Consider the following 26,958-nt stretch of genomic DNA (forward strand, 5'->3'; position numbering starts at 1 on the left):
GAGTTGTAGGCCAAAACATCTGGAGGGCCGCAGTTTGGGGATGCCTGGTATACAGTATATTCCTCCTCCTGTTACGCCTTTTCCTCTTCTCCCACAACTTCACCGCTTTATTTCGCTGTGAGAGAACGGAAAGACAACCGCGGAGGCTCGAAAGTATCCCGGTGAGGGGGGCAAAAGAAACACACCCGCCGCCTCGCTTCTTCCACGGAGGGCCAGGCCGGCGCTTCATCACCCTGACAATCAAACTTGCCGCCCTCGCGGAAACCACCGTTGGCGGCGCGAGGCGGAGGGGGCGGGGCTTCCTAGGGCTCGACTTCCGGCCTCAGCTCCGGTGCCCTGTTTTCTCTCCCAGTGACAGCAGCGGAGGCGGAAGCGAGAGAGAGAGAGAGAGAGGAATAAATAAATATATATATATACGCTGTATTCGAACCGGTCAGGTTAGGTTGTGCTGAGGTGTCCGTCATGGCGTAGCAGAGCCGGGGGTCGCGGCACGGTCAACCACTCCCCGTGGTGGGGCAGCGCTTTCCCCCTTCAGGTTGAGGTGAGAAGCCCGCGGGGCTGTTGCTGCGACGGGTGGCCGAGCGTGGCCTTGAGACCGCGGAGAAGGGAAGGGCTTGCTCGCTTCCTCAGAACCGTAGGGCTGGGCCTGGGCTGCTCACAAAGTGGGGCAGGAGGGCTTGGGGGTGGGGAGCTTCCCTTCTGTGCCGCCGCCCACGAACAGGCAGTTGCTGAGTGGCTGTCAGCCGACTTGGGGAGAGGGAAGGCCTGCGGTGTGGCAGGAGCTCTTAAACCCTTTCTCAGGTAAGTGGGAGGGCTGCTCTGCCGTGCTGAGAGGTGGCTGGTCGAGGTATTGAAATTCCCCAGTTGCTCTTTAAGGTTTCTGCTCTTACTCCACTGTCGCTCGGATTTCAGCAGCAAAGGTTCTTCATTAAAAGATAAAACCAGGCTTGCTATGATAAATGCAAAGTATCCCGCACAAAAAATGCTGAAGTGTCCAGTAACGGTAGATTTTACTGTGAAAATATATTTGAAGGCTTGTATTGACAGAAGCACACACGAGTGACTTATGTAGAACATTAACTGCAGCTTTTGTGATTCAAAAGGGGCGTGAGAGCTTCTATGCACATATTAGGTGTTCTTCCCTTGCTTATTACAATATGTGGCAAAGCCCTTGTGAGGATTGTCAGGTGTCTCTTCTAAGCCACACCTCTTATTTTAAGGGAACAGCCTTCATTAGGCTACTGCTGTAAAGGAAATACATAATTGTTTTCTGGTGCCTCATACACTGAGTGTTCAATGTTCCTTCTGAAACTTTCTTCTTACAATTCAGTTTAAATATAGGCAGCAAGCCTCAGAGGCATGTTGGCAGCAGTAAGCAGTTAAATGGAAATCTTAGCCTTTGAAAACACCACCTGGGGAAAGTTGCTAGTGGCAGTAGTCTGAATTCTTTACTAAGAATTCCCATAGGAACCACTAAATTCAGTGCTGTGGTGCTTATAATAATGCAGCAATATCATCAGACTATGTTTTCTTGAATGACTTATTAGTTTAAAATGTAGATCCCATTCTGTGGCAAAATCATAAATAACTTTGAAAACTAAAAATTATCCTTCTGCTAAAAGTAGGATGGTATTACAGTCTTATTGATGATCTATATATATTAATAGATAAGTAGCAATAATTAACATTTTGTAAAGTATAATATTGTATGTGAGAGAGAAAGACAAAGCGTGCATATGTATACTGGGATATTTCACCATAAATCCTCAACATTTTAAGAGAAAACAAGACAACAAAAAATGCAGTACATTATCCATTCCTTATAAGCTCTGAATTTCTTATGCAAATAATGCATGGTTTTTATAAGGAAATCAATTGGAAGAATGTTTTACAATTTAAATGATATATTGATACCATTTTATCTGTTGCTTATTGCAAAGCTGACATCCAACAGTTTTATGTGGGTAAGATTCAATTGTGGGGTCAGCCCACAATTGGGTGTGACAGAAATTCACTTGTGTAGTGGGGCTTTGCATTTCTCATGTCCCCCCTGCAGTTCCCCTGTTCATGCACAAAATCTGTACAAGTATACTCTGCTACACAGGTACAATAGGTGATAAGATAAGAGTATTGGATCCAGTGATTTGTTTGTGTTGAGTAATGGATAGTAGCTATTTAAGTAGTCTCAGGGCACTTGGGCATACTTCTAAATTTGTTAAGCGGTCATTTAATGCTCAACTTAAAAAGTTGTATTTGCCGGCCTACCCAACTGCAGCAATTAATCTTTTAAATGAACTCATTCTAAACATCCAGGTATTTGTGAAATATGATAACTAATGCACACCCTGAACTCTCTTCACTTGTCTTGCAATCAAGGCGATGTTAATTCTAGTGGTTGATTTTTTCATAAATTCTGTGGTGGACCTAACTGGCATATTAACTTTGTCTGCCTATTCATGTGCATGATCTGTTGGATTTATCCTTTTTTGGATACAGTTTTTATTTCACTTGTCCAAACAGCTGATATCTTTAACACCTACATTATACAGTAACAGAAAGTGCTAACTGTGTTAAAATTTGTTAAATGTAGCAACTTGGTTTTCATCTCTCATACTGACAGCTTCAAACAGGAATAGAAACTGATTTTAAACTGCTGCTTTTTGCTCTTATTTGAGACAGCATATTTCAGTTTATATAAGTACTGAGATTGAATGCCAGCTTAATAACATTTTGAGTCTATGTTCTGCTTAGCAAAATTTCCAAGATGGATTCTGAGATTTCTTTTCTTTGTAGGTAAATGTACTAGCATACATTCATAACAATGGAGTCCATGCTAAACAAATTGAAGAGCACGGTTACGAAAGTGACTGCAGATGTCACTAGTGCAGTCATGGGAAATCCAGTTACCAGGGAATTTGATGTTGGACGGCATATTGCTAGCGGTGGCAATGGGCTTGCTTGGAAGATTTTTAATGGCACTAAAAAATCAACAAAACAGGTGAGGTTTTAGGAGGGAAATACGTATTGCTTCTAATGTCATTACAATGATGTTTTAAGGAACAATTGCCTAAGAATACATGGTTTAACAGTTCTAGAAAAAGATATCACAGTATGTGCAACTTATCATTTTTATGTATCTATTCTATAAGTTGTACGAGGTGTTAAAGCAGGAGGAGTACCTCTGCTGGGGATGCATTATGCTCCTCCTGAGGTAATTTGTCCACCTTTGCTTACCACTCAGCACTCAGCTCTCACCCATGACTCCTAGAAGCTGTCAGCATGCCACACCCCAGAAATGGCTTTGACTGGCCAGTTAAACCAAGTGAGGGTAGCTGATGGGTTTAAAACCCTCGGTGAGTTAGGGACTTCCCCTGCATGCAAAGACAGGCTTCAGCTGCCTTGCGGGACATTCTTGGGAGAAGAAAGGGCTAAAGAGTAAACCCTGCACAAATCTGGAGTGGAGTCCCAGTTGGATGTCACCTTGTATGCCTCGTTCCAGCAACTCTTGCAACCAAGCTGGTGCCAAACATATTGCTCTGCTTTCCTTTGGACCACATCAGTGAGGCCAAGAGGGGGGTTCTGTCACCTTCGCAACCCAGGACCTCCAGACACAATGCCCAGGCTTCCACCCTGGGGAGGTCACTTCAGTACTGCTAACACAGTGGCTTCTTGACCACCCCAGAGGCGCAATCTCAAGACAGACAGGTGCCAACAGTGCACCATATGCACTCATATGGTTTGTAAAATGTCCTTGAGGTTAAACAGATCTTGAAAGAATAGCAAAGAATTAAATGATCTAATAACAGTTTCTTAGACTGGCCACCTCCAAGTAGCTCTGGCTGTTTGCAAATAGATACATCAGGTCCTTTGTAATTCATATTGGGTTTTGTGTGTACCTTTGATTTGTTTCAAACAAATTGCTCCGCTTGATTTAGCAGTTACCGTATTTCTCGCTCCATAAGATGCAACTTTTTCCTCCTAAAAAGTAAGAGGAAATGTCTGTGCGTCTTATGGAGCAAATGCATGGTCCCTGGAGCTGGATTGCCCAGGGGCGAAAAGCAGATTGTGCTTTTTTTTTAAAAAAAAAAAAAAGGAAGAGCTAAAGGCTAACAAGAGGGAAAGAGGGAGGTGAAAGGAACCCACTCAGCAGCTGATTGCAAGAGATCGGGGAGGGAGATAAGGGACGCTAGCTCCCTTCCAGGACCTGTCCCCTTGCCCAGGCCTCCACTGTTTAATGTTCTGCAGAGGGAGGCTGCAGCGACATGTGACTGGCTGATTAGATTATCTGTCTGGAAACTGTAGAAATGGCTCTCTTTCCTTTCCTAAAGAAAATACAGAACTGTGAGTTGAACCCCATAAAAACAGGATTTTTTCCCTTTGCAAGGTAAGCTCAGCAACTTTGAGCTGATCCTCAAAATTGGAGCTTTCCCCCTTTGTAAAAAAGCTGCAGAACTGTGAGCTGATCCCCCCAAAAACGGCGCTTTTCCCATTTACAAAAGAAGCTGCACAACTTTGAGCTGATCCCAAAAAAACCAGGGCTTTCCCCCTTTCCTCCTCTAACAATTAGGTGCATCTTTTGGTCAGGTGCGTCTTATGGAGCGAAAAATACGGTATCTATTTAGCTTCAGAACAAAGTAGCCTAATTGTTTTAAGGGACTGCAAGTTCTAGATTTACTCCAATGTATTTCAGCAACATACCTCTGAAACTTAGTTTCCAGTTCTAGGCACTTATACCGATATATGTATCTGCACTCTGGTATAACAAGTGTTAAAGTAGATAAATAACTAATATTGTGCATCTTTTCAACAAAGAGCAATAGATATAGATATAGATATAGATATGTAGGCATTGCGCACGCAGATATAACAGCCTTTCACCGTAACCGCTGAACCGAATTGCATCAAATTAGGGCAAAGCGTACCTTGCCCACCAGGATCTGGCGTAAAAATTACTTCAAAAAACCACACCTTTCACACCTAAAATAATTATTAAACACAAAAAGTGGCGCCCAAATTAGACATCACCAGCAGAAGGTCTGAAGACTCCAGCAGCATCCAATAGAAAGGCAGATCGCGTGCTATCACCAGCAGAGTCTCTGAAGGGCGGCGCCAAATGATGACATCATCAACCGAGCAACTGAAACCACCAAGGTGGCCATTACCAGACAACCCACAGTATCAGGCTGGGGCCAAGGAATGGAGATACAGGGGGGAGACCTCAGCTCGCATTTAAATACACCAAGGCGGCCATTACCGGACAACCCACAGAGTCAGGCTGCGGCCAAGGAATGGAGATACAGGGCAGAGGCCTCTGCTCGCATTTAAATACAAGCCCAAGCCAAGGCCGACAGACTAGGCCTCGCCTCCCGGCGGCTGCATTAATAAACGCCTGGCAGCATTAGGCAGTCGTTCATCATTTCCACTAACACACACTTGGGGGCACAACGAGGGGTTTTTGCTTTTTAAATTAGTGGGCGTTGTGTCACATGCGAGGCTCCGGCGGCCATTTTAAGTAAGGGCAGTCGTGCCCCTTTTAACCTAGGCTTTATACTATGACTGATTGCAAGCCTCTGCGTCTTAAAAGAAAACAACAACCATGCACTTTCTCTCCCCAGTTTAAGTCCTCGGATATTTGCAGTGGCCAATCCCCCCCAATTTAAATGACAACCCCAACTAGAGAAATAAAACATCGCAAACAGAACAATAAAGAAACCAACACCACATCCTACATTCAAAACACCTATTCCAAAATTAGAAAATCCAAATAACAAAAAAAAACCACCACAAAACACACAACACCCAAATCATACAATACCCACCAAAATAAATGACAACCACAAAAATAAAATTAAACAATAATAACTTCTGCTTCTCATGTTCTTATTTTTTAAAAAATAATCCACATATATAAAAATGTTCACGATGCGTGTGCAGGGGCCAATGTATCGAGATACAGGGGGAGGGAGCAACAATTCACGGGGACGACAGAGGGCTTAGACAAAAGTGCATGCTGGGAAGAAGCTGACAGTTCCTTTTCCAATGGTGGGGGCCAAGGTATGGAGATACAGGGGAGAGGACAGAGGGAAGGGTATCCTACCGAAACACAGGGATGAGCCGAGGGGGTGGAGGGAGGAGGGGCAGGATATGTCATGGATCAGGACAGGGTGGGGGGAATCACAGGGATGACCCACAGCAATGTGTGGCCGGGCCACTTAGTTACTAATATAATGTCAGTTGTAGTGGTGAATGTCAATAGGAAACTTACTAAAGTGAAAAACTGTTGGAATAAAAACATAGCAGCTTGGTAAAAGGGTTGCAGCATGCTGAATGCACTTGTTTGGTAAAGAACTGTGCCATAAATGTGGACTGTGCGAAGAAAAAATAGTATAAACAACATTAGCAACCTGTTTTTATTTAGCAGTGCAGTTCCATATGCAGTTTAAAGTCCCATTGTGTTCAATAGGACTTATTCCCAGGGAAGTGTGTTTTAGAATTGCAACATTTCGTCCTTTGGTAAAGTGGGTGTGGTTTCAGTGAGTTACATTCTGACTGGTGGCTGTTGACAGAGCTTCCAGACTTGCTGTGGGAGTGTCTCTCCAGTGCCCCTACATTCATTTTCGTTTCTACAACTCTTCTTGAGTTTCTACAACTCTTCTTGAGCTTAACTGCTGGTTGAACATAGGATCATGAGCACATTAAACTGGCAGTAGCGAATTGCCCTGCCTACCAGTGATGAGGAGAAGCAAACCTTAAAGTTATTTTTTTATAAAACAAAACAAAACACTGGTAGCTATGCAATTTTGGTCGAAAGAAAAATATTTTAGAGTACAGAGTTGGCTCAGACAGGTTTCTTCCATGAGAAATGCTCAATGTGAATACAGTAAGTCCCTTCTATCTGCTGTAGTTTTACCATGTGTAACATCCTGATGGCACTTTGAGCAATACCTCCTGGATAATTTTAGAAGTCTTGTGGTGTTCTAATATAGGGTTGCCATATTATTATTTTTTAGGAAAACATTAAAGTTGTTGAGTTTTTTTTTTTCTTAGATGTGACCCAAGTTGAGTTTGTTAGTACAAGTTAACATTAAGGAGCAAACTTCCCATGTTAATATAGTTGCTATGTGGGGTGGGGCACAATTTGGCATTGATGGGCTGCAAAGGAAGGGTGTTTTTTCCTGCCATTTTCCCTCTGCTAAATCTCTAACCCTTCAAAATTTCCTTGGGTGTACACACACACACACACACACACACACACACACACACACACACACACTATTTCTCTAGAAAAAGAGGTGCTGGAACTCAGCATTAACACTTCCCTAGTTCTCTTAGAATGGCAATAGCACCCACCTGAGAAGTGCCAGAATTGAGTTTCTGTGAGTTCCCCCTGTATTTACACACACACAAACACACCTAACTTCTGAAGTAGCCCACTGTAATAATGTAAAGACAGGATGAAAACACTATTATAGCAGTGGCTAATTTATTTTAAAATTGAAAGACAACAAAAGCAATTTATTATTGAAAAGTATTTTATTATTTTGTAGCATTTTAGTTTCTCATATAGTTCACTAATAATGTTTTTTGATTAATTTTTAGGAAGTGGCGGTTTTTGTTTTTGATAAAAAGCTGATAGACAAATATCAGAAATTTGAGAAGGATCAAATCATTGATTCCTTAAAACGAGGAGTTCAGCAGCTAACAAGGCTGCGACATCCTCGGCTGCTGACTGTGCAACATCCATTGGAAGAATCTAGGTAAGTTTATTACTAAAACAATGTATAGGTTTGAGTTTTCATACATGCTCAAAACTTTTCGAAAATTAAATAATCTACACAATGTAATTTCTGGAAACTGTATCCACTTCTCAAAAAAAATCATGTAATTGTCCAATGTGTATCCATATTCTGAATACATGCCAAGTATTCACATTCTCATTATTATTTTAGTGATTAAGAGATACAACTGATGTGGTTTATGCTGCTTTCCTTTCTGCTGTTTGGCAGAGCAAAACTTACCAAGTTCATGTAGTCCTTATTTGAGTGAAGACCTGTTCTTCACTCTCTCATAGTGATCCCCTGAAGGCCTTGTGAACCTTCCACTGCTCTGGTGCAGTAGAAATTTATATTATGTTGAATGCTGATTTCACTGTCATGGAGTTTCGTTCTTCAGGCTGTTAAGAAGCCCAACACCTGGTGCTTTTTCTTGAATATTCTGCACCATCATAATGTCTATTTCCTAACTGTTGCTGTGTCACAAAGTCAAAGTCTACCTATGGTATATACCTACTTATCTCTTGTTCTGAAGTATATTTGTGGTGTTTACTAAGGATATTTGTTTCCTTCTAGGGATTGTTTGGCATTTTGTACGGAACCAGTTTGCGCAAGTTTGGCTAACATACTTGGCAGCTGGGACAATCTTCCCTCACCTTTACCATCTGACATCAAAGAATACAAACTTTTTGATGTAGAAATGAAATATGGCTTGCTTCAGGTATGCACATTGGTAACTTGTCTGTAGTGTTGGTAGTCTTACACATGGGTGGGTATTATGCACTCAATATCTATCCATCAACCTATATAAACCAGGCAATAAATTTACACTGTAGCCACCTGCCTTTTCTCACAAAACGCAGAAACATTTTTTCTTCCCTTGTCTGTTTAGAAGGCAGTGTTAAGAAGTCACGACAACTAATTATCTGTAGCAGAAAACCTTTATATTTTATTCCTCACAGTTTATATGCTCTGGGATAGGAACGGGGAACCTCTAGGCTGCTGGATTCACCTCTCCTACACTCCCCATATCATGCCCACTTCCCCACAGTACCATCCTGTTTCAGTTATTTATTTAGATATGACTGAGCAGGACCTTTCTACCAGCAGTTTTAGCCTTTTTCTAGTGGTCACTGTCTCTTGCATATTTTTTGGATCCTCTGCAGTGCTTGAACCTGTGCACATAGTTATGGAAACATTCAAAAGTCCTCAACAGCTCTCAGCAGCTTCCCCAAGAAATTCAAAGATCCCAGAAATGTGGTTTCAGGTAAAGCACTGAAAACATTGTTGACACTGATAGGAAAGACTTCTGTCATATTTAAAGTAAGAGATCAGGTGTGTAGGATGGGAAGATTAGGAAGAAGGTATGTACATGGAGAATGTGATTTTCATCCCCATCCCATCATTGCAATGAGGATTCAAATAACCCTCCCAGTAACCCTAATCTAGGCTGATCTGCCAAGATTAGCCGGCAAGAGGGGTTGGGCAGAAGGTAAAGGGTGTGTGTGTTCTGTAGGGACAGTGATTTTTGTATGGGCAAGTTGGATATGGGGTGGGTAGTGGGGGCTGGTTAAAAAGACCTGTATGTTCCCCTGACCAAACACTGGCATACTGTCATCAACAGTTTTTCCACTGAGGCCCTCTGACCCTTAGGATGCAAAAAGGTTCTCCACCCCATTCTATAAAAACTAATGGCTGATCCCTTTCTTAAGCACAAGTGAGGAAAAATTAAATGCCAAATGATGGTCTGTCAAATTCTGGTGTACACTGTGGTGTTATCAAGACAAAGGTGAGAATATTTAGATAGCAGCTATGCAAGTTATCCAGGTCTGCTGCAAAACCACTGCTGCCATGGACACAGCTGTGCCTAATGGCTGTTGTTCTGGCAAAGGATTGAAGGTAAAAGTGTGTTGGTCATTGATCTGGACTTGAATCTCCCTACTTTGTTACCCCTTTCCTTTTTTACCCCAGCCACAGCACTTCTAGGACCAGTTCACTTTTGTGGATTATTTGTTTCTCAAGGAGGAAAACAACATATACCATCATAACTAAACTTATTCCAAATGCTCTAAAACAAACACCCTGACAATAATATCTTCCTCCTAACAGGTTTCTGAAGGCTTGTCATTTCTACATAGCAGTGTGAAAATGGTCCATGGCAACCTTACTCCTGAAAATATAATTTTGAATAAAAGTGGAGCATGGAAAATTACTGGATTTGACTTCAGCATCTCATCTATAAATCCATCTGAGCAAGAGGTAACAAGGTTTTAATTTGTTTTTCATTGTCAGTAAAGGACAACCTGGAAACATTGGGACTCTTAATTAAACTCTTACTGTTTAGCTACATAACAATACACAAACTTCATAATGTAACCCATTTGCCTGCTGAGTTCAGGATTAAACTTTAGGGATACGACCACAGTCAAGAATTAAACAGTTTACTCTTCCTAAAGTATACAGGTTTTCTTGAAGTAGCATATTGCCCATTAATATATGTGAAGTCATGAGTTGTTATAGTATACTAATTACCTCACGCAAAAAAAAAAAAAACCCCACACATACACACACAATTGATTCAATACCAGTTAAGTGCTTTTAATTTATGTTGAAGGTAGGCTACCTAACTGCTAATGGAGATAATCTTGCTACCTAGCCAAGAGCTAATGTGAAATAGACAAGTATGTTCTGTTTATATATTCTTAATGTGTTATGGTAAAGACCTCATATACTCTACTTAACTTTAAAAATGGATGTACTCAGAGTAAACATAGGATTTACTTACCTTATATAATGGATAATGTCTCTCAGGTATCATGAGTGATTTAGATCTCTTTAGGTCATTATTAATGTAAAAGAAAATCACTCCAGCTACGTTTCTTTAAACTTACACTTTAAATTATGTTTCTGTAACCTTTTTGCTGCTTTTTCCCCAGCCAAAGTTCTCTTGTAAAGAATGGGACCCAAATTTACCATCTTTGTGTCTTCCAAATCCTGAGTATTTGGCCCCTGAATACATCCTCTCAGTGAGCTGCGAGACAGCCAGTGACATGTATTCCCTAGGAGCAATTATGTATGCTGTGTTTAATAATGGAAAACCTATTTTTGAGGTCAACAAACAGGATATTTATAAAAGTTTCAGCAGACAGCTGGATCAGGTATTTTATGGGTCTGTTTGTTAAATTCACATTTGAATACATAAGTATTATGAAAAAAGTATTAAAATTGTCTACAAGTTGTATTTTGGTTCTATGTTAATGAAAAAAACATTTAACTTGTACTGAAGGAGGTGGCTTGTCTGTCATGGAAAGCAATAATGTGGGGTAAATAAAACTCTTGCCTCATGCTTTAGAGCCTGTTATCACCAAGTTTGAGGGTACTGGGTTCACCTGTGTGTGAGAAGACCCCATTAAAGTTTCTTTCATCCTTGCTGTTAAGGAACATCACCAAAGTAGAAATATGTGTTTTACTCACATTTTCATAAGTTTGATTGTGTTGCATTGGGATAAGGAAAATCAGCCACAGGGCCTGTTCTAGTGTCTCTGAAACCAGCTAAAACTGATGTAGAATGGGTGCAGAAGTGGGAATAGTTGCCACATTAGGGAAGCTCTAGGTTTGTCTTTCATGAATTGAGCAGGGTTAAAAAATGAACTTAACACATATTTTGTTTATCTGGCAATTAAGTGAACTACCTTCCATGTAGTTCAGGGATTTGTTTTTGTTTTTGTTTTTGAAGTAGATAATTGAATTCATTCAACTAGATCATTCCAAGCGCTATTTCAGTCATACTGTATGCAGGGGTTTGTTTTAATGCTAATGCATGTGCTTTATTTATGCAGCTTAGTCGTTTGGGCGCCAATAACCTTCAAGACATTCCAGAAGAAGTCCGTGAGCATGTAAAACTACTGTTAAACGTAGCTCCTGCAGTCAGACCAGATGCAGACCAAATGACTAAGGTAAAAAGACTACTGTAAACAACATTCTGGATCAAAATTTTCAATAGGAGATTAAACTTTCTACTTTATTGCCAGATAACAAGCAGTCAGTGATTAACTGGAACTGTAATTTTGCAAAATGTTCTCTTTTTTTAGAGGAGGATGTTTTGCCAAAACTAGAAAATATGTGTTTTCTATATATATGAAAAAGGAAAAAAATTCAATTTAGTGTTATATACTTTTTCGGGTTTAACTGAATTGTATTAAATCTGCAATCTGCAATCATATATGCAATCATAGAAGACATCTGAAGGCAGCCCTGTTCAGGGAGGCTTTTAATGTTTAATAGATTACTGTGTTTTATTTTCTGTTGGAAGCTGACCAGAGTGGCTGGGGAAACCCAGCCAGATGGGCGGGGTATAAATAATAAATTATTATTATTATTATTATTATTATTATTATTATTATTATTATTATATCTACTTACTGGGGAGTAAACCCCAGTGAATTTAATGGGGCTTTTTTCCAAGTAGACATATAAAAGATTGTGCTACAAATGTTATGGTGCTTTTGAAAAAGTTTAATATATACCATGCTTATGACCTCAAATATCACTTTCTTTTTATAAAAATATCTGTATTTTTAGATACCATTCTTTGATGATGTTGGGGCGATGACACTACAGTACTTCGATTCATTATTCCAAAGGGATAATCTTCAAAAGTCACAGTTTTTTAAAGGGCTGCCAAAAGTTCTACCAAAATTGCCTAAGGTCAGCAATCTCAGATTATTTTACTAGACCTGTACTGTCACAGAACTCTGTGTCTTTTGTAGCTGAAGCATGCATTGCTGCTCTCTGATAGTGTTCTTGGAGTAAGAAGGCAAAGGCCTTAACACTTCCTCATTTAAATTGGCATTTTATAAAGTGTGCTATAAGGCAAACTGATATACAGTCAAACCTCGGTTTGCGACCGCCTCCGTTTGCGACCGCTTCTGTTTCTGACCATCACGGACCCAGAAGTGTTTACATCCGGGTTCCACGGCGCCCAGATGCGCAGAAGCGATCTGCGCAGCACACGCATATGCAGAAGCGACCGGCTCCGCGGAACGGATTGTGGTCGCAAACCGAGGTACCACTGTATAACAATATTGTTAAAAGTTTGCAATACTTCTGTTTTACTTGCAATACTAGCATGCTTTATGCAGGTTTTTGAAGAAATTTTATTTCCTTACAAAATAATGTCTGTTTTCTTTCAGCGTGTTATAGTGCAGAGGATTTTGCCTGCCTTGACATCTGAATTTGTGAACCCAGACATGGTCCCTTTTGTTCTGCCTAATGTTCTGCTCATTGCAGAGGAATGTTCCAAAGAAGAGTATATAAAGTTAATTCTACCTGATCTCAACCCTGTCTTTAAACAGCAGGAACCAATTCAGGTACTTTTCTGTCTTAAACATAATTCTGGTCCCATATGAACCATCTACCTAGTTGTTTAGGGCTATATTGTTTAGGGCTATCTTTTGAACACAAGGATATTAAATCTTGGGGGGGAGGCCCTTCTCTCGGTCCCACCACCCTCACAGACACACTTGGTAGGTATGTGGGAGAGGGCCTTCTCAGTGGCTACTTCCAGACTAACTCCCTCCCGACTGGCTCCCTCCTTGTTGTCCTTCTATCGGCAAGTGAATAACTTCTTTTTCCAACAGGCTTCTGGGGATTGACTGTTTTAAGGGAAAAGCTTGTGTCATACTGTTTTTGTTGTAATTATTTGTATGTTTTTAATATCAATTCTTTTTATGTTTAATTGATTTTTAATCATTATTATTTACATGTTTTTAGTTGTTCTTATTTTATCTGTAAGTCACCTTGAATTTCTGTCAGGGGGAAAGGCAGGGAATGATGATGATGATGATGTTGATGTTAAGCTTAACAGACAGAAATATTTCCAAGCAGCCACATATTTCAGTATGTGTATTGGTTAGGTACTAGTTGGGCTTTTAGTGAACGGGTATATATTGTCTTTCAATCTAGAACATTGCACTTTGTATATGTACTTCATTCTCTTGGAAAGTTCAAATTTATGCTATTGGATTACTATCTTAAAAATAGAGAATAATGTCAGAATGTTCTTATTTTCCATGCTTCCAGGCTAGCAACATGGTGAGTGTGTGCATTTGCTATGTTTACATGAATATTTGATTATATAAGGTAATATATATGGAAGTGATTAACAAAAATTAAAGCTTTGACACTTGTCAATATTGCATTTATTAAAAACAGATTCTGTTGATATTTCTTCAAAAAATGGACTTGCTGCTAACCAAAACACCTCCCGAAGAAATAAAGAACAGTGTTCTACCAATGGTTTATCGAGCATTAGAAGCACCTTCAATTCAGATTCAGGTCTGGTAATTTCAGTTTTTGTTCAGCTTCATTCTAGCTGGAAAATCTATCTGGAGATTTGCTTACTGAAAGGAACTCCCTCTTCTCACATTTTTATTTGTTTTTCTATTGTTTACTCCACTTGCAGTACCCCCTGAAAATGATTCCAGGGAGTTGAGAGAAGCTCTGGGAGATAGGTGCGGGGGAACAGCAGGGGGAAAGGGAGTATAGGCAAAAAATCACTTCTCTTTCATCAGTGGTGCCAACACTAAATCAGAAGCCCTTTCTGAAAGAAAAGTTAGGAAAGTTAGAAGGGATAAAAGGATTTTCTCTAGTAAACATTCTGGTCATGATTCATGTGAAAGTTTACATTATCTCTGTGATTGTATAAAGTTCCTAAAACATTTGCAGGCAGCATTCAAGCTTAATCATCTTATTTTGGACATTTTGTTACTACAATAATATTTTAATAACATTGATAAGGGAGGATTTCCTACACCAGTAACAGGGAAGTTGTGGCCCTCCAGATGTTGTAGGACTACAACTCCCTTTACCCCCAACTATTGGCTGTGCTTGCTGTGGCAAGAGGGCCAAACATTATTGTTCATTATTATTAGTGGCTCTGAACTCTTAAGGAAGTGGAATTCTAAATTTTGTTTCAAATAAATAAAATGTTATGATTTATTTAGTGTTAGCAGAGACAGAGAGAAAGACAGAACTGTGGACTTAATTTTTTTTAAAATTGCATATTGTTCATATATACTAATTGTGATACTTTTATTTGCAGGAACTCTGCTTAAACATAATTCCTACGTTTGCCAACCTTATAGACTATCCATCAATGAAAAATTCACTGATACCAAGAATTAAAAATGCCTGTTTACAAACATCATCTCTTGCTGTAAGTTGAAGATTCAGAAGTCTTTAAAACCATATTGAAATTGTTTGTCTTTCTGCTTTTGCTGTTAACTTTCTCTCTTTCTTAAAAACAAAAATATACCCTGATCAATTGCAAGTTATGCTTCATTATAAGGGGATTCAAATGAATCCTCCATCCCACATGAACAAATGGAGAGAGAAGTTCCCAACATCTCTGCATTCAACTTCAGATGTGGGGGCCTATTTGCACACAGCTCTATGCACATAGACTGTATATTCCATTGAGAACCCCAGTTTTGAAGGATTTATCTATATAGTGAAAAACTGGACTTATACTATTGTGTGACCATAGACCTGCCTTTCCTAAGCAGTACTGAATGCGGTGGATTCATCAAATCAAGAATTATATAATAGAGCATTTTCATGCTTTGGATTAAGGTAGGGGAGACTAACCTGTAGACCACAGATTGTGCCCAACAGTGTTATGGGGGGTCTGTCAGAGCCCACCCCCCCTAATTTGTTACTTCTCCTGGGAGGGTCCCTGCTGTGATACCATGAATGCCCAAACTTTTTGTAACTCTCCCAAGCCCATGAAAACATGTTTATTTTAAAAAGAACTTTTTTAAAAAAACCTGATTACTCCTGCAGGTTCCCTGCTCTGATGCCAAAATATGTTTTTGGTACTCTCAAGACCAGGCATTCCCAAACTGTGGCCCTCCAGATGTTTTGGCCTACAACTCCCATGATCCCTAGCTAACAGGACTAGTGGTTGGGGAAGATGGGAATTGTAGTCCAAAACATCTGGAGGGCTGAAGTTTGGGGATGCCTGCTCAAGACCCTCAAAATGTGTCTTAAAAAAAAAAAAGCTGCTCTCAATTTTTACATCTCAGACTCTAACAACTAGATTTGTGGGAATTATTAACAGCACCATTCCAGTGATTAAAAGAGTTCTTACTTTACCCAAAGACTTTTCTCTGCTGAAATCACTGGTTATTAGAATGTATCTGGTTTTCCCTAGTCGTGCAAAATGAGAACTATACAGGCCAGTGCCAAAGTAAAATAACGTAGCAGAGAATTTAGTAGGGTGTGGAATGCAGAGTTATGTTTAGATCCACTTGGAGTCTGGGAGCCTTCAATGAAGAGATTTTTTTTTATCAAACACCACTACTATGGTGGTAGTAATGATCTATTAACATGTTTAGGTTTTGTATGGCCTGCCTTTAGTTGGATAATATTATTGAATTTTGTTTGAAAACAAACAAACAAACAAATAATTGAAACAGATATCTAGTGAGATACAGTTCCATATGACTAGTACTTTACATTATGTAATAATCAATTGAAGCCTTATTCCAGATGCCCCATCTTCAGAAATGAGGTGGGGACTGGAGAGAAGGCTTTATTTCCTAGAGGAATCCAGCATTCCATTCCATCCCATCCCATCCCCATTCATACACCAGCCTTTGCCCAACTTGGTGCCCTTCAGGTGTTCTTGAATTCCAACTTCCATCACTCATGGGCAGCATTGCCCAATGGTCAGGGATTGTACTTTCCAGATTTATATACGTTCTCTGTTTTTGTTGTTCACAGTCATAGTTAAGATTTTATTAATTTCCATTGTTAATCTTACTTGGAGTAGGCCCAGTGAAATAATTAAGTTCATTTGGTCTACTCTGTGTATGACTACTGTTGGATGTCACCCATAGTTTGGTTGTTTTAGAATATTCAAACAAGTAAGACCATTGGGTTGTGCTTTTTCTCTTATATATTGTGTGTTGGATAGTGTTTTATATGTTGGCAACCAAAATTGGGTTGAAAGGTGTGATATATTAAATAAAATGTGTTGTGACTTATACCACTGGTTAAGTAATAGTACACAATTGAGTGGGAGAGCTTGGCACATAGATACTGTTACTGGCAGCAGTGTATGTTTACTGTAACATGTAGTTCCCAACCAGCATGCTCCTGTGTGTGTAAAAATAAATAAATCACATTGCTTCCTAAATGCTTTACCTTGGGAAATTAGTTCTATTCACATTGAGTCACATTGAGTACAATGGGGCTTACCCTCAGGCAAGTAAGTATAGGATTGAAGCATTAATTGTTTATATGAAATTAACTCAAAATTCAAATCCTATGAAAACATGGCTATTGAAAAATCTTTAAACTCCTGTATTAATATTTTCAAGAGTTTTCTCTATTTTTTATAAAAGTTTAGTTTAGAGGGTTTGTTTTTATATTCATTAGGTACGTGTAAATTCCTTAGTCTGTTTGGGAAAGATTTTGGAATACTTGGATAAGTGGTTCGTTCTTGATGATATTCTGCCTTTTTTGCAACAAATTCCTTCCAAGGAACCCGCAGTCCTTATGGGAATTCTAGGTAACATGATATTTTGTTTCTTGTGCTCTCTGTAGTAGTCTCTCTGTGGTATTAATATTTGTGGTACTGTTAAATGTACAATTCCACAAGGCATTACAATTCTATAACTTTTTAAAATAATATCCCATATTTTTTGTTTTCTTTTAATTTGGTCAAACACTGCAAAGACTTGGTTTAACTTCTAAAGTTCACACTAATGCCCACAGTTATAGAAATAATTAATATAGCATCTTTTCGTTTCTCCATTCCCTTGCCCTCGGAAAAATGCAGAACACCTTTTAAGAAAGGTATAAATTGTAGTTTGTGATTTTTTTAAATAAAAAAAATACATTTAACCTAGTCTTTGGTTCAAAGGAATATATAATGATGTTACTTTGTGAAGGCACGATTATTAGATAATTCATTGTGTTTAATGTTTCATAAAAGGTATCTACAAATGTACGTTTAGTCATAAGAAACTGGGAATTACAAAAGAGCAACTTGCAGGAAAGGTTCTGCCCCATCTGATTCCTCTCAGCATTGAGAACAATCTTAATCTAAATCAGGTAGGATAATGTTTTTCCTATGTTTGTTTGTAAGTATCCTTCATTTCATTGGGACTTAGAATCATAGAACTGAAGAGTTGGAAGGCACCCTGAGGGTCATCTAGTCCAACCCCCTGCAATGCAGGTGTCTTTTGCCCAACGTGGGACTTGAACCTACCATCCTGAGAGTCTCATGTTTTACCGAAAACTGCAGCTATAGATAAGATTGCAACACTTTTGTAAAATGCTATTCATTTTGTACGCCACTATAAAGCAGAAAACATCCTGCTGCTATCCATTGCAGTTACATAAATATGGTGAACCGTTTCTTCTCACGTGTACTTGGATGCTAATTCTACTGCCCAGTTTCTTCTCTTTCAACAACTCTTATCTTCTTTTGCTGATAGAAATGTATTTCTCTCTCTGATCCCAGTACTTAGAACTTCTCCCCTCTCTAGCTAGTGGGAGTTCTAATGTTCAAGGGATCCATATTTAGTTTCCTGTCTTATATTCTGTCTTACAGTCAACTAATAAGATATATGGATAAAATGCAAGGATGAGGACAAATATTTATAACTGTTCATTTTATAGGCTGCTTTTTATAACATATTTGACTTCCCTACCTTGTTTGTTCCATGTTTTTTACTGGGGTTTGTATTCCATTGTTAGCTACTTTGATCTATTTTCTCAGAAGAATAAAAGCATATACCTTTTAAAATATTTTAAATTCTTTGTCTTTTTACCTCAACTTAAATCTGAGGGACACAATTGATGCTGTGCAACATTTAGCTTTTAAGAATTTAATAAATGAAAACAGATTAGCAACTACCATAGTTTGAATATTTCCTGTTTTCATAAAGCATATTCTGCTCATGGTGGCACAGCCTTTAAAATAATAATTAAAAATACATATATTTCTTTTCTAGTTTAATTCCTTTATTTCAGTCATAAAAGAGATGTTATGTAAATTGGAAGCTGAGCATAAGACCAAACTTGAACAGATCCATGTTATGCAAGAACAGCAAAAGTAAGTGTGCATATTGTTTGTTTGTACAGTGAATTAGAGGCTAGTTTACAGCCTTCTTTTATAGTTTCCAAACTAATTGGGAAAATTTTCACTGTTCCTTCAAGATTCAAGTGTCTTTGTTATACCACTCAAGCTTCCTTTTTATATTTTTAGTTGAAATCTGCATAGTTTGGTTTTCCTTATAATAAATGGGTTTTTAACTTGGTGTCTGCATTTCTTGCATATCCATCCAGTTCCCAGTATTGGCAAAGACTGGGAATTAACAAATCCTACCAACCTTTCCTTAAATGCTATTTCTGAAGAACCCTTCTTTGGTTGGTTGGCTATTTGTATTCAAGAAGTTCAGAGCACGGTTTTAGCTTCATAACAACTCTTATCAGGTAGCTTAGCCACCAGTGATCTTCAACACCAGCTTGGAACACCAGTTTTTCATGTTCAAGGGATCAATCCACCATGTCTCCTACTAATTTAAATATTAATTTTTATGTCGCAGATCAAACCATGCTAACCAAATGACCCTTCTATGTTGTTTAGAAATGAAATTGCAGAATCTAAGACCAGATAGCAGTCTTTTCCTTAGCACAATTGTTTCAGTCCTAGCTCTGCCTATATTATATATAATCTTTTATTGGTTTTGTTATTTTGTCACATGAATAAACTATTATTAAAGGGAAACAAAATTGGGAGACGAGTTATTGCTCTTCAGCAGGGATAGAAAACCCTCAGGCTAAATGCAGCTCCCAGACCACTCCACATTGGAACATTGTCGAAAAGGGAATACAGCTTTCAGGCTGAAAAACACTCCCCACCTACAACACAGATTTTCTTACTAAGGATGACATGAAACCATAAGACTTCCATGAGTGAAACGGAGAAGGCAGCAATATTTAACTCTCCTCTTTCCCCTGCAACTCCCCAAGTCTGTTCCAGAGGAATGGGAAACACTCTGCAGCAGATTTAGGAGGAGCATGGAAGGCTGCGATGAGAACTGCTTTCTGTCCCATTCATAGAATGAATGACACTTTTGGATACAACTAAATATATTTTTCAGAAGTATGCAATGACATTTTGGGTATTATCAAGTAAAATACATATTCTTGATCGAGGTGCTGTCTATTTAACAGGTGAAGCCTAAGAGGTGAAGATCTTCTTTTTTAAGGAGATTTTTTTAAAAAAAACTTTCATATAGTAGCTAATTTTGCTTATATTTTAATTATCTGATATGCTTTACTTCACGAAGTACATATACAAATTAATATTGGAAATCATTTTGGATTTATACAAAGTAAAGTAGCTTGCAAATTCTTTACCCATAGGTGAATCAAAGCACATATTCTCTTACACTGAATTTGCTGTTCATTACAGCAAATTGTCTACCATTTGTCTTGTTAAAGATGGATCATATAATTTGCATTTTTATGGGTTGGTTTTATGCTGAAACTATTTGCTAGCACCTTGTTACAATTGTACTTTTGCATTGTAGATCTTTCGATATAACTAATCCAATGAGCCCACCTGAAGAAACAAAAGCCAGTAATACAGGCAATCAGGCAAGAAGCTGTCTTTATTGGATCATTCCAGTATTTGCTTAATCAAATTCTTTTTAAAGATAAATGCTTCTTCATCCATCTTTTTTAATTTGAACAGATTGACAAGGTGTTTAGCAGCCTAGGAACAGATATCTTAGCTAGTGGACCTGATTGTAAAGAGAATGGAATGTTGACAAATAAGAGAAAGGTAAGCTTTTATAAATTATTGTGCAAGGTATAAATAAGAAGGAATTTTTCATCAGTATGCTTATCAGGGGTTCTATATCCTGAGCTATGTATCTTGGTCTACCAAGGCTCCCCAATAAGCCCAATTTAAATGGATCCTGGTTGACCCATGTGCACTCCTTCCTTCTTGGTGTTGCTAGTTAAGGGTTTCATGAGTTCAGAATCTAGATTTGTGAGGTCAGGAATAGGAAGTACCCAATTGTTCAACTTTATGTAGAGGGAGATGGTGTCCCCTGTGTTTTTCTGATAGAAGTAATCAGCATTTCTTCATGAGATGATGCTGAGCCTTGTATGAAATAGTGATCCTGATTGTTGCCAAACTGGTGCTTTTTACAGCAAGAGAAGCACTTATCAGAATGACTGATCAAATTATTTGTTGAATTTCTTGCATCTTTAAATCAGATTGTAATATTGGCTAGAATTACTTTTACTCTAGAATGGGTTAAATGGAAGCCATGGACATCCAGTGAAGATGATCAGATAAAGTACTTCTTCACCCAGCACAGTTAAACTATGGAACTCCCTCCCTCAGGATGCAGTGATGGCCACCAACTTGGATGGCTTTGAAAGAGGATTAGAGAAATACAAGGAGGAGAGGGCTATTAATGGCTGCTAGCAATGATTATTGTGTTCTGCTTCCACAGTTGGAGGCAGCAATCCTGAATCCCAGTTGCTGGAAACCACAGGAGGGGAGTGCTCTTGTGCTCATGTTCTGCTTGCTGGTTTCCCACGGGCATCTGGTTGGCTGCTATGAGAACAGGATGCTGGACTAGATAGGCCATTGGCCTGATCGAGCAGATTCTTCTTATGTTCTTAAAATCAGCTCTGGAAGGTTGGATGGGGGAAGCAGTGGGGAGAAGAGAAACCAGAAGTCCCATTGTACAAACAGATTTTCATTGTGCCTGTGGGTAGGCGTTATTGGAACCAAAAGAGAACTTTGTACAAAAGGGTTAAGAAAATACTGGCCAAGCAAGTTACCAGAAGGTTTCATTTTCATTCTTTATATATTTATGACACTCAGCCATAAGCTAGTTTCTCAGCCACCTCTAATATCAGAGCTTGCACCTTAGAAAGATGACCCAATGAGTAGTTAACATGTTTTGCACATCTCAGATTCAATCCCTGATACGTTCAGCTAAAAGTATCGGTTAAACTATGGTGATGGAAAGAATCTCAGACTGAGACCCAGGAGAGCTGCTGTTAGTCAGTGTGTGGGCAGTACTGGGCTAAAATGGACAGTTTCCTTGTTCATCTTGATCAAACACCATCCTCACTTGCAAGCCGAATGAAACAGTACTTTAATCGCTCTGTAAATCTGCAGTAGGAAAATGAAAAGGCCTGGACTGAGAAGATGTGCATTGGGAAGGGAGAAGCCAGAGATATGTTCTTCTCCAGCACAAGCCAGACTAGAGGAAGGTGCGAGGAAAAAGAAAGGAAAAACAGTGCAGTTGGAGGGGACTATATCTGGATGCAACTAAGGACTCTGCTATTCAACTGCAAATAAAATGTTTTATGTGTGTTTTAAGTGCAATATACAATGTGACACTAGATGGTGATGGTGAGCCTTATGGAAGAATCAGTATTTTTTTTAAAAAAATCATTTTAAATAAGCATTTTGAGAACGGTTTTTATATGTGTATAGATTCCACTTAAGTCAGTTTATTATTACTATTATTATTAAAACATACTAAACTCATCTGTTAGGAGGAAATATAATGTGTGTCTACTGAGGAATTTATTTTCTTGTTCTTGAGAAATGCTTTTGCAAACATAAATAAGCAAGGCTCTTCTCTTTTTGAATCATTTTTAATACTGAATATATGTCTCTGAAGTTGATGCCATTCACTAACAATGTATTCTTTTGAAGGGATCGCTTACACTTGAAGAGAAGCAAAAGTTAGCAAAAGAGCAAGAACAAGCACAAAAATTGAAAAACCAACAGCCCCTTAAACCTCAGCCTCACACAGTTACTGCCCCAGTCAAACAGGTATGGATTCAGTCTTCATTGTAATCTTTGGTCCTATTGCAGCTAACTAATAAAAATAAGTTTTATCCTGTAAAATTTGCAGTAGTTGCAAATCTCAATTTGCAATTCCATATAAGCATCCGAAGTCATCGTTTTAATAAAGTGGTTGGGCTGCAAATGAGTGAATGGCAAAAACGTAACCACATACATTTACTTGTAAACCAGGAGTTGTTAATCTTTTCCAACTTGAGGGCTACACTGGCACCTTCCAACCTGCACATGCCAATGGTGGGCATAGCAAAAAAGGGACTTATCCACCCCACAATAATCATGCACATGCACTCACATCCCATACACAACAGAGTGTGCACGTATCTCTCACAAACATGCTAGGGAACATGCGCATGGATTGCAGCTTACTCTCTCCAAATGAATAATCTGGTAAGTGGAAGGTGGGAGCAGTATGTACTCAGTCTTCCTTTTACTGCTAACTGCTGGAGTCACTCACTCACTGTCAGCTGACACTGACCACACTGGCCGCCATGATGCTGAGCAAAGAGATACAGTCTCTAGGGAATTATGTAAAGCAGAAGCACCCGTGAATTAAAGAAGACAACTTACTGGATACAGTGCTGCTAACACCTGCACTGATTGAGGGCAGGTGTTAGGACATTTTGGGATCCCCCCCCCCAAAGCCCACGGAACAACTGAGCATCACAGCAGCAAACCGAATGGCTAATTAAAAAAAAGAAAGAGAGATAAATTTTGGAAAGCGCTGAAAAGGTTATTGGTGGGTCATAGGTTAGCATCCTCTGTTGTAAACTCATCTTTGAGTTGTACGTACAATATGGCATTCCTGCCTCCTAAAATGATCTTACTGCATTGCCATCTATTTTTCATCCTTAGAGCTGCTGCTTATGTTGAGTGCTATTGCAAAGTATTTTAACCACAGATGGGTTTTTTTTTTCAGACCAAGGACTTGACTGACACTTTGAGAGAAAGCATGGCATCATTGACCAGCCAGTCCATCAACAAACCTAAAGTTCCCTCCTCAAATAGCTTTTCTTCAGTTGGTATTGGAATGGGGTTTCCATCCCCTGTTGAGAGCGCTAAGAGAAATGGACTAAATGCTAATATGGGATTTCAGCCATCTGGATTTGGGATGGGAATTGGTACTACAAGCCAGAATTACTTCAGTACTGCTGGTGTCACAGGAATTGCCAACATGAATATGATGCCAGCAGCAAACATGGCACCTTATAGTCCTATGAACACTACAGCTGCAGTTTCACAACCAGCACAACAAAGCAGACCACCAGATATGTCAGCTTTAGATAGCCTATTTAAGGCTCAAAAACCTAAAGTTAGTATGAATCAGTTGTCGCAACAAAAAACAAACCCATGGCTTAATCAGTTTGCACCTCCTCAGGGTACCAACAGTACTGCTTTAGGAACGCAGGTGAATGCGATGGGACAATCTGGCTTTGGCTTGCAGGGAAATCCTTTCTTTAGTCCTCAAAACTTCACACAACCAACAAACAGCATGACAAGCAGCAGCTCAGCTAGTAATGACTTAAAAGACCTCTTTGGGTAATAGCTCTGATTGTGAACGAGTTAATGTATCCTAAATACCTGATTTGAAGAAACATCATCTAGCAAAATGGACAAGAGAAAAGCTATTTCCAGGATGTGACTTAGTAATACACTTTCATTTGCCTGTGCATTTAATTTTCTTAGGCACAAAGTGATCTCTCTTGCCCCTAATTTCAAAGTTTTGAGGTCAGGGTGTGTCAATCCAGGTGCCCAGAGTTAGAAAAAAAATTAAAACCGCATACCTCACAACTTCAGAAATGTGTCTTATGACCACCATGTAATTTTACAAATAAACATCTTAACCAATAAAAATTAGCAGTAGGTTGTAATTGCTGATAAGCTGTTGGAAGACTTCAAACCCTGGACTCTTGTTGATCCTGTATGGCCTGAATTTGATATGATACTGAGTTCTAAATACATCTTGGTATAATGTAATACCTTATAGTAGGGTGCATACATTAGTCTGGAACTTGCTATAAACATACAAGATTGAACATGAAGGCACTAGATTGCTACTTACAATCTTCCCAACAAAAAATAAGGTATGTAGGAGTGATATTTTCCCAGTTGAGATGTGCTCCTTATCACTGAAAAATGCTGCTTAGGTAACCATGCTACATAACCTGCCTCCAGTTGATTATGCCAAAATTTCAGTCCCTACCATAGAAGCCGCTATGCTGGCATGGTGATATTAAAGTCAGGTCTTTAAAAAAGTAAGTACATAATCATGCTTATGTCTACACTGAAAATCTAGGCACTAAAGGAATACAAGTCCAAATTAATCTGTTTTGGATCATCCTAGAAGCAAATGTGATGACCTTAGAATTTAGTTTGATCACATTGAAATTTGGCTTGCTAGTAGGAAAAGACCTTCAATTCGTACTCCAAGTTTCTGGCTACTTCTAAGACGCAAGTAAGAGGTTGCCATCGCTCCAATACATACTTCTTTTGAATTTAAATTTGATCGCATTCAAGAGACCTCAGTGAAATGTTTTAGTTCAGATGAATAAATTACAAAGTTGGATGATGCAGCAGTTGACTAAGACAGGTTGTTTAATGTATGCCAAATCATTGTATACATAGTGTTTAGTCTCTTTTGAAAGGCTAATATAAAATTTTCTGCTGTCAGATTTGGAGTGAACAACCATTTTGCATCTCTCTTTCAGGATTCTTTCAAATATAAGTTTTCCCCAAAGTGGAAGCAACAGTTTATGTGGTTAATTAGCTGGGGGATGAACTTTACCAGTCTCTACCCTGTCTGCTATTTCTACTGTACATTTAACTCTTTCTTTCCTGGGAATTTTGAGATCTTTCTTACATAATACTTTGGACTATAGCTGGCTATTTTGAAAAGGAAAGAATTAGTTACCGTTTTTATAGAAAGCCTACATACTTTATTTTTCAAAGCCTTTCACTGATTGAATCATTTTCATTTGCTGCTTAAGAAACCAAAGGTCCTTATGCTGTAAATGTGAGCTGTATTTTGTTAAATTATATTTCCAATTTTAAGCTGTAATACTGTTAAATGTATCTTAAGAACTTTGTATTATAGCTGCTGCCTTAGTACTTTTGTTTTGTATCTCTGGGACCAGTGATAAAATTGTGTTGTTGTTTTTAAAAAAGAAAAACACACACAACACTTGTGTTATTTATGTTATGTTAATACTCTCACTGAATATGCTCAATTAGCTACATAACTGTGTGTAAATTTATGAATATTAAATGTGTTAGGTTCCTTGTATGGTCTCCAGGTTTCTTAAGACTCAAACTTTACATTTTTGTGTAAGCTTTTCTTTAAAAAGCTTTTCTTTTAAAAAGGCAGAACAAAATGAAGTACGGAATATGAAGCTTCCCTATAATATGTGGAAAAAATGTTTAACAACACAAGACTGGGGATAGTTTCTTTCAGGGGTGGCTAAATTTGGTCTCTTGATGTTGCTGGACTCCAACTCCCCATTTTGACCTATGATGAAACATCATAAGTTTTGTATTCCAGCCACAGCTCCCTGCCCCAGTTTGTTGTAAAAAAAAAAATGTATGCCCACATTTGGGATTGGCCTTGCTTGTTAACCTTTTTATTTTTCAGCCTTTCAGATTTCATTATTCCATTGAGACTGTTTGAGAGAGGGCATGGGGAGGGAAATCATTTTGTACTAATACTGTGCAGACTACCTTACAAACCTTTGAGCCTAAGGATCAATGACAATTTTGTTGGCCACTTTTTTTTAATAGTGACAATTATATTTGAGCTAAGGCTGCAAGCAGAAAAAAACATGTAATGAGGAAGCACCTTGGTACATGACTAAAGTCTCTTACAAAATCAACATGTTATGGTTTTCCTTATAGAAGACAACAGAGGAGAAAGACACTTGTTAAATATAACATGTGAATAGTTCTTTCTGTGATTATCAAATAAATCTCTAGTAAAGTTCCTTTTCAAGATAATTTATGTATTCTTGCAGTCAGGAAGGGATTTTTTCACTGATTTTCTGGCAGAGATGTTTGTTCAACCTCTCCAACTTCCACGAAGTTGCCATTTCCGCAGGAAGATGTTGTGAATTTGGAGATAGACTATTCCTTGTAGAGTTTATTTATGGAAATCTCCCTGACCTGTCAGTGCATACTGCTGCTTTTATAGCTGGTGACTTTTTCCTTTACCGTGAGCTAAACAAAGGAGCTGCTATGGGCTCAATAGGATGTTTGGATAATGTTAGTGACACCAGCACA

General features: G+C 38.7%; 1 protein-coding gene across 1 annotated transcript; it reads left to right on the forward strand.

Moving 5' to 3' along the window:
* The first annotated feature begins 323 nt into the window (after window positions 1–323).
* On the forward strand, window positions 324–25,970 carry SCYL2 (SCY1 like pseudokinase 2). Its single transcript, XM_035127347.2, has 18 exons — window positions 324–541; window positions 2,794–2,998; window positions 7,600–7,757; window positions 8,349–8,493; window positions 9,882–10,031; window positions 10,709–10,930; window positions 11,612–11,728; window positions 12,354–12,479; window positions 12,965–13,141; window positions 13,986–14,108; window positions 14,875–14,988; window positions 17,214–17,346; window positions 17,773–17,891; window positions 18,797–18,897; window positions 20,381–20,447; window positions 20,545–20,634; window positions 22,540–22,659; window positions 23,609–25,970. The coding sequence occupies exons 2-18, from the start codon at window positions 2,822–2,824 to the stop codon at window positions 24,230–24,232; spliced, it is 2,763 nt and encodes a 920-aa protein (XP_034983238.1). The 5' UTR covers window positions 324–541; window positions 2,794–2,821; the 3' UTR covers window positions 24,233–25,970.
* The last annotated feature ends 988 nt before the right edge of the window (window positions 25,971–26,958 follow it).

Source organism: Zootoca vivipara, chromosome 10 (genome assembly GCF_963506605.1).
Source record: "Zootoca vivipara chromosome 10, rZooViv1.1, whole genome shotgun sequence".
NCBI classification, from domain to species: Eukaryota; Metazoa; Chordata; class Lepidosauria; order Squamata; family Lacertidae; genus Zootoca; species Zootoca vivipara.

Coding starts and splice junctions, on each gene's coding strand:
- SCYL2 (XM_035127347.2), top strand. CDS start 2,822: ATGGAGTCCATGCTAAACAAATTGAAGAGCACGGTTACGAAAGTGACT. Junction 10,032..10,708: donor TAAATCCATCTGAGCAAGAG/GTAACAAGGTTT, acceptor CTTTTTCCCCAG/CCAAAGTTCTCTTGTAAAGA. Junction 12,480..12,964: donor TTCTACCAAAATTGCCTAAG/GTCAGCAATCTC, acceptor GTTTTCTTTCAG/CGTGTTATAGTGCAGAGGAT.